General features: G+C 50.5%; 1 protein-coding gene across 1 annotated transcript; it reads left to right on the top strand.

Annotated features, from left to right (window-relative positions):
* Positions 1–5,263: 5,263 nt before the first annotated feature.
* Positions 5,264–13,680, top strand: LOC144105591 (heat shock protein 68-like). Its single transcript, XM_077638711.1, has one exon. The coding sequence runs from the start codon at positions 5,377–5,379 to the stop codon at positions 7,297–7,299; it is 1,923 nt and encodes a 640-aa protein (XP_077494837.1). The 5' UTR covers positions 5,264–5,376; the 3' UTR covers positions 7,300–13,680.
* The last annotated feature ends 1,982 nt before the right edge of the window (positions 13,681–15,662 follow it).

Here is a 15,662-nt window from a genome sequence, read left to right as displayed (position 1 = left end):
CGATACATAGTTTTAATCCACTAGAACACTGAAGCCAGCCTGCTTCACGAGCTGGAATGACAACAAGCAATGTGTAAGCAATTGCACTGCAGTTTTTTTTTCGTTCCCCAAATGAGAAAAACATCAGCTACATGTCGAAGAGATTGCTTGGCTGATGAAACTGAAACAGCATCACGGAGAAATTCAGTTACACATTCTTTAGTGGTTGCAAGCGAACAGCACACGGCGATCCAATTCTAATGTCCAACGCATGATTTGAAAGAAGAAAGCGCGCAACCAGTATTCAGAGGTTACAGTCCTTTATAGAAACTTGACCGGGCATGGTGAACTGGTGAACGTGTTCTTATTTAGAAGCTCAGCTAATTATTTAGAAGTAGCTAAAATATTAAAAAAAAGAAAATCGGTTTTGGAGGAAAGGAAATGGTGCTATTGTTGTCCCACATCTTGGCAGACACCGAATGGATGGGGCAGGCAAGTTAAGAAAGAAAGGGAGCTGGGAGTGAAAGAAGAAAGAAAGGAAGAGGTTATTCACTTTCCCAAATTCCACAATTTTTATCGATGAACTTTTGAGTCTGGATGGATTTTTCTCCTCTTTGGATGTGCTCCAAACTCTGGCCAATCCCTCACCGTGGCTATGTGCCCCTGCTTCAGAGCCAACAACACCTGCCAACCATGCAGAGGTCACAGAAGGCTCTTCCGTGAACCACCAGCACGTGTGGGGACATGGGGCTCTTATGTTATTGCATAATAGTTTTCAAATGGCCTTGCATGTGACATCAAATTATCTTCATCCAGCTTTTCTAACACAGTCGGAATTTCTTCAGTGATATGAAGGCTGTACGCATGTTTGTCCAATGTACATCATATAGAGCCCTCAAATCTGACCAGTGAGCAATCGTCACTGGAAAGGCTAAAGCCTACAATAAATGGTTGGCTACAATTGGCCTTTTCCTGGACCGCTAAGTAAGTGTCTACTTGGAAGCCTCTCCTGTGTAGAGGCGATCTTATTGCCGGCTGAAACATAAGGTTGCATGAGAAGATACAGGCACCAAGAGTCAGTCGGTAATGAAATGGACGCTGCACAGGAGGAGCTTGCAAGGAAACATTTACACTGCGGTCCAGAAAAACACCAATTGTAGCCAACCGTTTATTGTAGGCTTTAGCCTTTCCAGTGACAATTGTTCACTGGTCACACTGGAGGACATCTATAAAACGTATGTTGCATAGATCTGTACAGGCCTCATGTCACCGAAGAAATTCCTACTGTGTTAGACAAACAGGATGAGCCTAATTGAATGCCACGTGCATGGCCAATTGCAAATTATTATTAGACAGCATAAGCGCCCCATGCCACCACACCCGCCGGTGGTGCCACACTTTTCCAGCTGCAGGTTGGTTCATGTAAGAGCCAGATGCGACCTACTACGGTTGGCAGGTGGGAAATAGGAGCGAGGAAGATCCCCTCTCCTATTCTGGGGTTGAGGCTGGAAAGTGGCTACCATGGTATGGACCCTGTCAACATGCCGCCGAAGTTGGTACACAAAACAGCCAGCTGCGACCCGCCACCTGCCACGCATGGCAGGTGGTAAAGCGTAGAGGATGTAATCCCCCTCCCCACTTACAAAAAAGAGAGGACATCAAATTTTACTGTATGAATTGCGCAAGACGCACATGTATAATAAATTGGGGGCGTCTTCAACTACAGCACGGTTAATCAGAATGATCCTGCAATATTTCGCTGGCGTGCGCCCTTGCCCCTGCCTTGGAGCTCAGAAGTAAAAGGAGGGTGGGCTATGTGGATTAAACGGTTTTGTTTTGTGGAAAGCACGCTGATTTTTTACCAGAAATATCCTAATGACGGCTGTTAAAATAGTAGTAGTAGTACTAGTACACCTTTATCCGGCCATAATTTGCAGGCCGAGAATGTCAACCGCCGTGAAGACCAGCCGTCGCTGATCATCTTCCCCGTTAGCGCCACGCCTGTCAAGCCAGGCGGTGATGGATGGAGAAGGGCGGGGATAGGAACCTGAATGCTGAGCAGCTGCGCAATAGATGGGGCAATGGGCCAAGTCCGCATGGGTAGAGAAGCAGTTGGGACAGGAAGGGTCCGATCGACGACGATGAAGGGGGAGGTGGGAGTGGGTGATGACTGCTTCCATTTGGATGCGTAGGAGGCGGCGAGCCTTCAGCACGATGAGTGAAGAACGAGGGCGAGGGTAAAGGCGTTTGTCGAGCCGGAGCTCGTGGTAGACCTCCTTTATGGTGCGGCGCAGGGAGAATCTTGCACCGTCCTCCGAGGCCTCAGGCCGGGGATCAATGGTGCCCGGTAAAGAGCGTCGCAGGCGAGCTGATGGGCCAGCTAATCGCCGTCAATCCCTGAATGGCCAGGGACACGGCGGAGGAAAACGACGGAAGAGTGCAGTGCGGAGACCGCTCGTTCAACCATCTGTTGGAGTGGGTAGGGTGCGGTTTTGTACGTGGTAGACCGCGGCTTGAGAATCAGAATAGACTGTGCACCCTGAGAGAGAGGCAAGCAGGGCAAATGACTGCAGGGCATGCGCGACGGCGAGGACCTCGAGAGACAGTGGGTCCGGAGGGCGCAGGTGCGGCACGCTGGTGTGGGTTAAAGTTGCGGGAAGGTGGGGAGGTACAGGGCGCAGCCGCAGGAATCTGCAGGAGCTGGAAAGAGGCATCCCTGTAGGCCACACACTGAGTATCAAAGACAAGGGAATGGTGCTGCGCGGCTGCGTGATGACGGCGGGCGTGCAGGACGGGGAATATGTTGGTCGTGAGGGGGAGAATAAGAAGATTGGGAGCCGGACTGGAGATAAGAGTGGCAAAGGTTGCAGAGGTGGAAATGGGAATGAGAGAGCCACCCGCCTGAGCCAATAACCACCGACGGGTAAGGGAAACCTGGGCAAGCTTCGAGTCACGGCGTACAGTGAGAACAGAATGTAGAGGGTGGAAGAGGCCCGCGGCAAAGAGCTTAGCAGTGGAGGTAGTGATAAGGAGGTCGAAAGCTGCCTTGCAGAGGCCCAAAAGGGCAGTGTCAAGAGTGTTGAGTCTGAGTGAACGAAACGTAGCGTACAAAGTGCAAGACCTTGTTGAGGGTGAGCACATAGGCAATTTGGCACGCATGACCCTCGTGCGGACCTAAGCGCCGAGTGACCGCGTGCCGCAGGAGGTGAGTTATCGAGTGGCAGGTGGTGGCAACGAGGTGAAGGATGTGCATATTCTTGGCCGCACGCAAACAGAACCCAGGAAACTTTTGCACTGGGTGACGACAGGAAGGGGAGAGCCAGAAAGATGGAGAGAGACAAAGTGGTTGTGCGAGCGGTGGTATGAGGAGTGGTTGAGAAGGGGCAGCTTGGATTTCTCCAGAGCAAGAGAGAGGCCAGCAGTAGTGAAAAAGGAGTCGATGAGATCGAGGTCACATTGCAGGGTGTCCTCTATGTGATCGGGAGAGCCAGACAAACACCAGGGAGTCATGTCGTTGGCGTAAAAGATGTGGTGCAGGTTGGGAATTTTCGTGTAGCTGCGAGGTGAGAGGGGTCATAGCGAGACTGAAAAGGGTAGGAGAGAGAACAGCACCTTGAGGAGAGTCACGAGTGAGGTGGTGGGGGGTCGCGGAGATGGGTGTCTACTCGAAAGCGAGCCACTCGGTTGGCAAGGAATGGGCGGATATAAGAGTACACGCAGAAGCCACAGGCCAGGGAGGCGAGTTGAGAGAGGATGTGGTCGTGGCACACACCGTCGAAGGGCTTGCGGGCATCGACGGTTACAATTAAGTGCGCGAATTTGGGTGCGGGTAGGTGAGAGAAAGGAGTGCTGGAGGATCAGAAACATGTGCAGTGCATTGACGGGGCGTCGGAGGCAGACAAAAGAATGGGGGAAGAACCTCGAGAAAATTATAGATCCGAGTCAAGACCATTCACTCAAGGTTCTTACCAGCGCACGACGTCCGGGAGATTTTGCGGAGGTTTGCCCGGCTTGTGAAGCATAGAAATGAGGGAAGAGGCCCAGGCCTCATTGAACGTCCGAAGGAGCACTTCTTCGGCGCGGACAGGAAGGTTACCAAGTGTTGTGTGTGTAATGGCGCCTTAACCGGGAGCCGATCAGGCAGCAATAGCAGCCAGAGCCGCTTCCAGCTCCCGGAGAGTGAACGGGTGGTCCAGATCGGGGTTCGGTCCGCCCGAGTAAGCCGGGTAGGAAGATGACACAAGGGGCAGGAGATATCGAGAGGCGAGCTGATCAAAAACATCGGAGGGAGACCCCTGAGTGGGGGCTTTAGTTAAGAGTGGGAGCAAGGGCAGGTAAAATACCATGTCCTGAGCTTGGCTCATCGCATCGTTGGGCGAAAAGCAGGGCTGAATGGGAATCGAACAATGGGTACTAAAACGTACTCATTACGATCACGGTTTTGCAAGAAAACATGACTTCAAAAGCTTCAAAGTAAACAGCAATCCCAATCTCTGTTCCACAAGCCGACGAGTAGTACACAACGATAAAAACGAGGCGAAATTCCGACTAGGTAGGTAGGCCTCTGACATTGCTGGCACATACCCACTGCGGGGGAGTGGTCAAGACACAGGCGATTAATTGCTGGGTACACGAAAGTTTTGACGGGAAAAGGAGTGGTAATAGTATGTAGGCTGATAGATTGGACGACGCAAGGACAGGGGTCCTGTTAAATTGGAGAACGGAGACGGGACAATGGCTTAATGTGCATAATAGTATACAATGCCTGTTAATGTTTCAATGTCGTAGTGACTGAGAGCGGAAAAAATAAACTAGAATGGGAGTCGCTGCGTTTGTTGGAGGAAATTTTGCACAGCAGAGCGCTCTAACCGACTGGGCGCGGCCATCTTCCTCAGCCTAGCTTGTTTTGATCCCGCAATTTCTCGAACGTTCTCGCGTGCTCTCGGATATGTCTACAAATGGCTGCGAAGGCCTTGGAGCGCAAAAAACCAAACTAGAATATTTAGTGCGCGCAAACTTTAGTGTCCAAAGAGTTGCTTAATTCACTTAGGCACGGTATTAAGGGCACAGTGCACCTCTGAAGCAAGAAAAGCGGCCCTACATCGCGGCATCAATTTTTTTTTATTCTTTTTGCTCTTCGTTAGCCGAGAGCAGACGACGCGAGACCACTCTGGAGCTTTCCTACCGCCGACGACCAATCGCAGAGCAGGTCGCGTGACGTCAGTGACCCGCTTTGCTTCGATTGGTTGGCACTGCTCGCGTAATTTCTGGGCGCTTCTAGAGAAGCGCGCGAATGGTATAAATGCCGCGCCGCGCAAAGCGTTCGACAGATTTCACTGAGTGCATCAAGCGAACGAGTGTTCTGAACGGAACGCAACTTTCACAAACACAATCATCATGCCTAGCCGAACAATGGGAGACGTGCCGGCAATCGGCATCGACCTAGGCACCACTTACTCTTGCGTGGGTGTGTTCCAGCACGGCCGCGTCGAGATCATCGCCAACGACCAGGGCAACCGGACGACGCCAAGCTACGTGGCCTTTACGGACACGGAGCGGCTGATCGGCGATGCAGCGAAGGCACAGGCGGCCATGAACCCGGAGAACACAGTGTTCGACGCCAAAAGGCTGATCGGACGCCGCTACGACGACCCTAAGATCCAGGACGACCTCCGGCACTGGCCCTTCAAGGTGGAAAGCGACGGAGGCAAACCCAAGATCAGCGTCGAGTTCAAGGGCGAGCGGAAACGCTTCAACCCAGAAGAGATCAGCGCCATGGTTCTGAGTAAGATGAAGGAGACGGCGGAGGCCTACCTGGGGAAGAAAGTGAGCGACGCCGTCATCACGGTGCCAGCCTACTTCAACGACTCGCAGAGGCAGGCCACCAAGGACGCCGGAGCCATCGCCGGCCTCAACGTGCTGCGCATCATCAACGAACCCACTGCCGCCGCTCTGGCCTACGGGCTGGACAAGAACCTGCGCGGCGAGAAGAACGTCCTCATCTTCGACCTGGGAGGCGGCACCTTCGACGTCTCCGTGCTGACCATCGACGAAGGCTCCATGTTCGAAGTGCGCTCAACGGCGGGAGACACCCACTTGGGAGGCGAGGACTTCGACAACCGAATGGTGGAGCACTTCGTGCAGGAGTTTAAGCGCAAGCACCGCAAGGACCTGCGGGTGAACCCGAGGGCGGTGAGGAGACTGCGTACGGCCTGCGAGCGCGCCAAGCGAACCTTGTCCAGCTCGGCCGAGGCGAGCATCGAGATCGACGCCCTGTTCGAAGGCATCGACTTCTACAGCAAGATTACCCGCGCCCGCTTCGAGGAGCTCTGCATGGACCTGTTCCGCAGCACCCTTGAGCCCGTGGAGCGCGCCCTGCGCGACGCCAAGATGGACAAGTCCCAGATCCACGACGTGGTGCTCGTGGGCGGCTCAACGCGCATCCCCAAGGTGCAGAAGCTGCTGCGAGACTTTTTCAACGGCAAGGAGCTGTCCATGGGCATCAACCCGGACGAGGCCGTGGCCTACGGAGCCGCGGTGCAGGCGGCCGTGCTGAGCGGCGACTCGAGCGACACGATCCGCGACGTGCTGCTGGTGGACGTGGCGCCGCTGTCGCTGGGCATCGAGACTGCGGGCGGAGTGATGACGCGCATCGTGGAGCGCAACTCGCGCATCCCCTGCAAGACCTCGCAGACGTTCACCACCTACGCGGACAACCAGCCGGCGGTCACCATCCAGGTGTACGAAGGAGAGCGCGCCCTGACCAAGGACAACCACCTGCTGGGCACGTTCAACCTCAACGGCATCCCGCCGGCGCCCCGCGGCGTGCCCCAGATCGAAGTGACCTTCGACCTGGACGCCAACGGCATCCTGCAGGTGTCGGCCCGGGACAGGAGCACGGGCAAGCAGGAGAGCATCCGCATCACCAACGACAAGGGCCGCCTCTCCAAGGAGGACATCGAGCGCATGCTGGCCGAAGCCGAGAGGTTCAAGCAGGAGGACGACGCACAGCGAGAGAGGGTGGCCGCTCGTAACTCCCTGGAATCTTATGTCTACGGGGTCAAGCAGGCCGCCGAAGAAGCCGGGGACAGGCTGACGTCCTCCGACAGGGAATCCGTGCTGTCCAAGTGCCGGGAGACCATCTCCTGGATCGACGCCAACAGCCTGGCCGAGAAGGACGAGTACGAGCACCGGCTCAGGGAGCTGCAGCAGGCCTGCATGCCCATCATGAGCAAGCTCCACCAGCAGCAGCAGCAGGGACCCAAGCATGCGTCGGCAGCTCCACACCATTCCGGACCCACGGTCGAAGAAGTGGACTGAGTTAGCCGCAGACTGTGATAGCTAGTCATTCACCCCTCATGTTAATTTATTGTCCATACCCTCATAGTCATGTAAATTATTTTTTCCACTTGTAGCGGCTGTTCAGTCAGTCGCTCTAATAAAGAGGTGCTTTTTTTTTTAAACGTGTGGCTTGTGTCTTACTGGTTTGGCGATGGGGGTGGCAAGTTCACCTTGACGCCAAACGCGCATTGCTTGCTCGGCGCAAGAGCAGAATTCGTGGCATGTTACCTTGCATAACCCCAGAAGCTAATTCAGACCGGGAGGAGAGGAACAGCGAGGTGCTGCATGGCGTCCTATGCATAAAGTTCTTCTCCTTGTCTGGACGCTCCTCCCTTCAGTTGTCCGAACGGTGATTTAATTGCATGACGTTGTTACATGTCAGTATAGGTCACATTGGGGTCATCCAGTCTTGCCCTACACTTCAGCAGTCGGTTTTCAGACTTATAAACGAGGGGTAACTGCATACCAATATGAGAACCATGACAAACTCATTTTACAGCTGCAGCTGCTTTTCTAGTGACCATAGAGCCCTTGAATGTGCTTCTGGTGACTAAAAGGTAAGTTGAAATGGGCTAATTAATGGCTGCTGGCTAAGAGCAGCGCAGGGCTTCATACAAGCGTTTCACTGCGGTACAGCAGTAGTGCATACCGTCAAATTGCTGTACGTGTAGCAGGAAGCATCTGAGCTCTCCATCTTGAAGGAGAATGCAGCATTTTGTTTGCTATGGAGGTTGGGGAAACAGCAGGTATGCTTCTATAAGCTTGCTACTGGCAACAGCGATTTGCATTGTTCCCCGTCTTTAAGCAGAATGTACAAAGTAAACTAAAAGGTTGCCGAATTGCTATGTTCAACTTTTCAGGCTGTTGTAAACGTCAGCCAGAAAAGTTAGGCGAGGCTCCAGATTTGCTCTCCTGTCCGTTTCATTACACTGCCTTTTCCAGTTGCCTGTGGTAGTGCATTTCTTCTGACCTGCTGTGACTTAATGAGGCTTCGTAAGACCCTAACAGTGCCTCGTATGTTGCACCGAGTTGAATGGAAAATGCGATCATTGCTAGATGTTTGCATTTTTCTTGAGGTCAGTGACTCAACTTTGTACAATTGCTCAAATGGATAATAATTAGGCTGCTTAACATAACGACGCAAGTGTGACAAGAGCAGAACATCTTTCAAAATGTTAACATACACAAAACCTGAACAACCAATCATTGGGTTCACTGCATTGAACACATATATGGCAGATGGCACGCGCCCAGCAGTATGTGGTGGTTTTTCTCAGAGCCCATAATTAGGGGCAGTAGTCATGACTAACTCTGGTTACTGGTAGCAAACACATTTCTGTCTCATAGTACAAGCCAGCTGATAAGGGGAGGAACTACTGGGACGACTGGTGTTAAGGACTTTGTTGCCAGCATTATCTGATAATTTTGACACTGTGTTTCTGCGTGCTCACAGTCTCTCACATTCCGTCAGTGCATATAAAAGAAGTCATTCATGAAAGCAATTGGTCATTTAGCACCTGGTAGTAATTGATTGTTTCCACATTAGACTATTACCAAAAGTGCATGAATCGTCTGAACGCAGAGAGTTCACTGTGCTACGTGACTGGATGCACGGCCAGTATCTACACGACAGCTGGGAACTGCCGGTCTTCCATTTAATATAGGTCTGTTGTGGGCTAAAGACACTTGAATAAATATGAAACTTACAATCAGCTCCTCAACACTGTTCTCTTTGGGCAGTTGTGCAAGTGTGCACCTTTGCTTGCCAATGACATTTTCTCTGCCTCATTTTGGGTCCTGGAGGACTGAAGACTTTATTATGAAAGCTTCCCCGAATTGCGCTGATAGCAGCATGGGCACGACTGCAGCCCAGCATCCATGCACATGTGGCTACACACAGGCTCCTACGCTAACATTGTGTGTCATACAGTTTGGCACATAATCATCCAGCTATTCATCAACTTTGTGGGCCTGCCAACTTGATGCCAGGAAAAATTAACACGCCAAACTTGGGACAGCGTTTGAGCAGCACATGTTTAAATGTTCTTTGCTTCTTGAGTGTTGGCACGACCGTGTAAATGGATTTTAATTTTCATACCCACCGTTTTCCTCTGCCTGTCTAACTCATTGATCATCATTTGCAGTTCATCTCCTGAGTGACTACGCAAGGCAATGTCATGAGCAAACCGCAGATATCAGTTAGGCATTCTCCGTTAACTCTTATCCCCCCAAATGTTCCCAATCCAGGCCTCGGAATATCCCCTGCAAACAGGCGGTGAATAGCACTGGTGAGATCGTGTCCCCCTGCCTGACGCCTTTCTTTATTGGAATTTTACTGCTGACTTTACGGAGGACTACGGTAGCTGTGCAGATGCCATGGATCTCTTCCAGTATTTTGACGTAAGGCTTTTCTACACCCAGATTCCACAATGCCTGCACGACTGCTGAGGTTTCCACCGAGTCAAATGCTTTCTCGTAATCAATGAAGGCTATATACAGGGGTTTGCTATTGGTTTGTTCATAGAAGGTTATATTCTGTGCATTTCCCTATCACCTGACTGACAGTGCGAATATCATCTATTGTGGAATGTCCTTTACGAAAACCTGCCTGATCATTTGGTTGACTGAAGTCCAAGGTTTCCTTGACTCTATTAGCGATTAACTTAGTAAACAGCGTGTAGGCAACGGACAGTAAGCTGATCGGTCTATAATTTCTCCAAGTCCATGGCCTTTCCTTCCTTATCAATTAGGATAATGTCATGGTTCTTCCAAGCTTCTGGCGCAGACAAGGTGATAGGGCATTGCCTATACAGGGTTGCTTGTTTTTCTAGCACAATCTCCCCCGAGTCCATCAAGAGGTCTGCTGTTACCTGATCCTCATCAGCTTCTTTTCCCCTTTGCACTGCTCCTACGCCTTTCTTTACTTCCTCCTTCATTACCGACGGGATGACACATTTCTGTGCGCCACTGCCTCTCTCAATAATGCTCTGATCACTTTGGCTCCTGCGCAGATTTGTGAAGAACTCTGCGGCTACTTTAACAATCTTATCCATGTTGCTAGTGACATTGCCCTCCTGGTCTTTTAATGCATACATCTGGTTTTTACCTATGCCTAGTTTCCTCTTCAGCGCTTTTAGTCCACCTGCGTTCCTTGGAGCATGCACGATTCTCTGCATATTAAGCTTTCTTATGTCAGCTACCTTGCACTTATCTATTTAACTTCCCTAGCTCTGCTAGCCCTGCTCTGTCTGTAGGGTTAAATGCCCTCATGCTTTGGTGTTTCGTTATCAGATCGTTCGTCTCCTGAAATAGCTGCCCGGTATCTTGCCTGCGTATACTTAGGGCACGGCAGTGCCAGCTTCTCCGGATCATGAGAAGGAAATAACTAGAAGGATAAGAATGGAGTGGAGCGCATATGACAAGTTCCCTCGGATCACGACTGGCAGTTTGCCGAAATCACTGACGAGAAAAGTATACAACAGCTGTACTTTGCCGGTGCTCACCTATATATGGGGCAGAAACGCGGAGACTAAGGAAAAAGGTTCGGCTTAAGTTGAGGACAATGCAGCGAGCTATGAAAAGAAAAATGATGGTGTGACATTAAGACACCGGAAGCAGGCGGAGTGGGTGAGGGAACAAACGCGGGCTAATGACATCCTAGTCGAAATCAAGAGCTAGAAATGGGCTTAGGCAGGGAATGTAATGCAAAGGCAAGATAACCGCTGGTCCTTAAGGGTAACGGAGTGGACTCCAAGAGAAGGCAAACGTAGCAGGGGGCCGCAGAAGGTAAGGTGGGCGGGTGAGATTAAGAAGTTTGCGGGGATACGGTGGGCGCAGCTGGGAAAGGACAGCGTTAACTGGAGGGACATGGGAGATGCCTTTACCCTGCAGTGGGCGTAGACCGGCTGACGATGGTGGTGGGTACTGCATGTGTCAACGCTCCTTCACATTCTTCAGCAGTGAGCAAACAACAGGTGAGAAGCAGTGGGGATCACAGGATTACTAATGATCGACTTAGGGCTTTTGAGTGAGTGAGGGCAGTTTTTATGGGTACTCTGCAGTAGACTGTCTTTAACCACCCAACGGACTCGGAGGAGCCACATTCGTCATTTCTGGGTCATGGGGAGTCCAAGCTGCAGTGTGTTTTCTGGCACACTTTGTCCCGTTTAATTCGACTGCGGCTCGATCGGCCAAAGAAGTTTCTTAATTACAACCCGAATGACGTCAGCACGGGTACTAAATGGGTACCATATTTAAAAAAAATATGTACTGTAGACACCAATTTTTGGCTTCCATGTTTTGTTTTTTCAAATAACGTGATTCGCATTAGCATGCACGGACCAGCCATATTGGCCTATGATAGTTAAATAATTTACAATTCAATTTCCTTATTCCATCTCGTTTTCGAATTGATCTACGAATGATGGCTTTGACGTGTACTTGGGATTTTTCGTTTCTGGATTAAACACGATTTCTACCTAAAAATAGGTCCCATAGGAATCTTAGTTTCCATGTGGACATAGCTGAAGACACCGCAAGAACATTAGCCGACATCTTGTACGCACATGCAGGGTGGCATTTTCAGTCAAACTTTTAAACTTCTTACAAAGCTTTTTAATTATGACGGCGGTTAATTCGAGCCCAAGTTCAAACGGTATGTTTTGGAAGCAGGAAGCAAAAGCGCGGATGCCAACCGACCGTCTCATTGCCACCACTGTGTCTAGTGCTACCCAGGCTAAAGGCCACCTGCTCTTATAGCCTCTTCTGCATTTAAAATGATTGCATTTCCACTGAAAGAACGGGTTTGCAGTGCACAAACAAAAGCAAAATAGAAAGCTGCTTCAGAGACGCATCCGTGCGATGGAGTACATGATAATGTGCTCTGCAGAATGATTGTGATAGACAAGAAAAAAAAAAAAAATCAGATTTTACAGAAGGTTTGCTAACAACCTGCTTTCCATATTATTCGCAAAGCAAAGAGCGAAAAAATGTAAAGCATTTTAGATGCCAGACAAAAACGAATGCTCACAGCAACTTGTCCTTTGAAAAATATGACCCAATAAAACCCGACCTATGGAACATTTCGCCACCTAAATTTGTTGATGGTGACCGAATTTGTGGTCTCCAAATGTCAACCAATATTTACTCCCCGAATTCCGGAAAGAATAAATTCCGACCACTGCAATATGATCGCCGATACATAGTTTTAATCCACTAGAACACTGAAGCCAGCCTGCTTCACGAGCTGGAATGACAACAAGCAATGTGTAAGCAATTGCACTGCAGTTTTTTTTTCGTTCCCCAAATGAGAAAAACATCAGCTACATGTCAAAGAGATTGCTTGGCTGATGAAACTGAAACAGCATCACGGAGAAATTCAGTTACACATTCTTTAGTGGTTGCAAGCGAACAGCACACGGCGATCCAAATATTCTAATGTCCAACGCATGATTTGAAAGAAGAAAGCGCGCAACCAGTATTCAGAGGTTACAGTCCTTTAATAGAAACTTGACCGGGCATGGTGAACTGGTGAACGTGTTCTTATTTAGAAGCTCAGCTAATTATTTAGAAGTAGCTAAAATATTAAAAAAAAGAAAATCGGTTTTGGAGGAAAGGAAATGGTGCTATTGTTGTCCCACATCTTGGCAGACACCGAATGGATGGGGCAGGCAAGTTAAGAAAGAAAGGGAGCTGGGAGTGAAAGAAGAAAGAAAGGAAGAGGTTATTCACTTTCCCAAATTCCACAATTTTTATTGATGAACTTTTGAGTCTGGATGGATTTTTCTCCTCTTTGGATGTGCTCCAAACTCTGGCCAATCCCTCACCGTGGCTATGTGCCCCTGCTTCAGAGCCAACAACACCTGCCAACCATGCAGAGGTCACAGAAGGCTCTTCCGTGAACCACCAGCACGTGTGGGGACATGGGGCTCTTATGTTATTGCATAATAGTTTTCAAATGGCCTTGCATGTGACATCAAATTATCTTCATCCAGCTTTTCTAACACAGTCGGAATTTCTTCAGTGATATGAAGGCTGTACGCATGTTTGTCCAATGTACATCATATAGAGCCCTCAAATCTGACCAGTGAGCAATCGTCACTGGAAAGGCTAAAGCCTACAATAAATGGTTGGCTACAATTGGCCTTTTCCTGGACCGCTAAGTAAGTGTCTACTTGGAAGCCTCTCCTGTGTAGAGGCGATCTTATTGCCGGCTGAAACATAAGGTTGCATGAGAAGATACAGGCACCAAGAGTCAGTCGGTAATGAAATGGACGCTGCACAGGAGGAGCTTGCAAGGAAACATTTACACTGCGGTCCAGAAAAACACCAATTGTAGCCAACCGTTTATTGTAGGCTTTAGCCTTTCCAGTGACAATTGTTCACTGGTCACATTGGAGGACATCTATAAAACGTATGTTGCATAGATCTGTACAGGCCTCATGTCACCGAAGAAATTCCTACTGTGTTAGACAAACAGGATGAGCCTAATTGAATGCCACGTGCATGGCCAATTGCAAATTATTATTAGACAGCATAAGCGCCCCATGCCACCACACCCGCCGGTGGTGCCACACTTTTCCAGCTGCAGGTTGGTTCATGTAAGAGCCAGATGCGACCTACTACGGTTGGCAGGTGGGAAATAGGAGCGAGGAAGATCCCCTCTCCTATTCTGGGGTTGAGGCTGGAAAGTGGCTACCATGGTATGGACCCTGTCAACATGCCGCCGAAGTTGGTACACAAAACAGCCAGCTGCGACCCGCCACCTGCCACGCATGGCAGGTGGTAAAGCGTAGAGGATGTAATCCCCCTCCCCACTTACAAAAAAGAGAGGACATCAAATTTTACTGTATGAATTGCGCAAGACGCACATGTATAATAAAATGGGTGCGTCTTCAACTACAGCACGGTTAATCAGAATGATCCTGCAATATTTCGCTGGCGTGCGCCCTTGCCCCTGCCTTGGAGCTCAGAAGTAAAAGGAGGGTGGGCTATGTGGATTAAACGGTTTTGTTTTGTGGAAAGCACGCTGATTTTTTACCAGAAATATCCTAATGACGGCTGTTAAAATAGTAGTAGTAGTACTAGTACACCTTTATCCGGCCATAATTTGCAGGCCGAGAATGTCAACCGCCGTGAAGACCAGCCGTCGCTGATCATCTTCCCCGTTAGCGCCACGCCTGTCAAGCCAGGCGGTGATGGATGGAGAAGGGCGGGGATAGGAACCTGAATGCTGAGCAGCTGCGCAATAGATGGGGCAATGGGCCAAGTCCTCATGGGTAGAGAAGCAGTTGGGACAGGAAGGGTCCGATCGACGACGATGAAGGGGGAGGTGGGAGTGGGTGATGACTGCTTCCATTTGGATGCGTAGGAGGCGGCGAGCCTTCAGCACGATGAGTGAAGAACGAGGGCGAGGGTAAAGGCGTTTGTCGAGCCGGAGCTCGTGGTAGACCTCCTTTATGGTGCGGCGCAGGGAGAATCTTGCACCGTCCTCCGAGGCCTCAGGCCGGGGATCAATGGTGCCCGGTAAAGAGCGTCGCAGGCGAGCTGATGGGCCAGCTAATCGCCGTCAATCCCTGAATGGCCAGGGACCCGGCGGAGGAAAACGACGGAAGAGTGCAGTGCGGAGACCGCTCGTTCAACCATCTGTTGGTGTGGGTAGGGTGCGGTTTTGTACGTGGTAGACCGCGGCTTGAGAATCAGAATAGACTGTGCACCCTGAGAGAGAGGCAAGCAGGGCAAATGACTGCAGGGCATGCGCGACGGCGAGGACCTCGAGAGACAGTGGGTCCGGAGGGCGCAGGTGCGGCACGCTGGTGTGGGTTAAAGTTGCGGGAAGGTGGGGAGGTACAGGGCGCAGCCGCAGGAATCTGCAGGAGCTGGAAAGAGGCATCCCTGTAGGCCACACACTGAGTATCAAAGACAAGGGAATGGTGCTGCGCGGCTGCGTGACGACGGCGGGCGTGCAGGACGGGGAATATGTTGGTCGTGAGGGGGAGAATAAGAAGATTGGGAGCCGGACTGGAGATAAGAGTGGCAAAGGTTGCAGAGGTGGAAATGGGAATGAGAGAGCCACCCGCCTGAGCCAATAACCACCGACGGGTAAGGGAAACCTGGGCAAGCTTCGAGTCACGGCGTACAGTGAGAACAGAATGTAGAGGGTGGAAGAGGCCCGCGGCAAAGAGCTTAGCAGTGGAGGTAGTGATAAGGAGGTCGAAAGCTGCCTTGCAGAGGCCCAAAAGGGCAGTGTCAAGAGTGTTGAGTCTGAGTGAACGAAACGTAGCGTACAAAGTGCAAGACCTTGTTGAGGGTGAGCACATAGGCAATTTGGCACGCATGACCCT

Source organism: Amblyomma americanum, chromosome 9 (genome assembly GCF_052857255.1).
Source record: "Amblyomma americanum isolate KBUSLIRL-KWMA chromosome 9, ASM5285725v1, whole genome shotgun sequence".
NCBI lineage: Eukaryota > Metazoa > Arthropoda > Arachnida > Ixodida > Ixodidae > Amblyomma > Amblyomma americanum.
Note: the sequence above shows the minus strand (reverse complement) of the source record. Positions and strands in the feature narration are given on the sequence as shown.

Bases quoted from the DNA above. Each gene is read 5' to 3' on its own strand.
- LOC144105591 (XM_077638711.1), top strand. From the start codon at position 5,377: ATGCCTAGCCGAACAATGGGAGACGTGCCGGCAATCGGCATCGACCTA.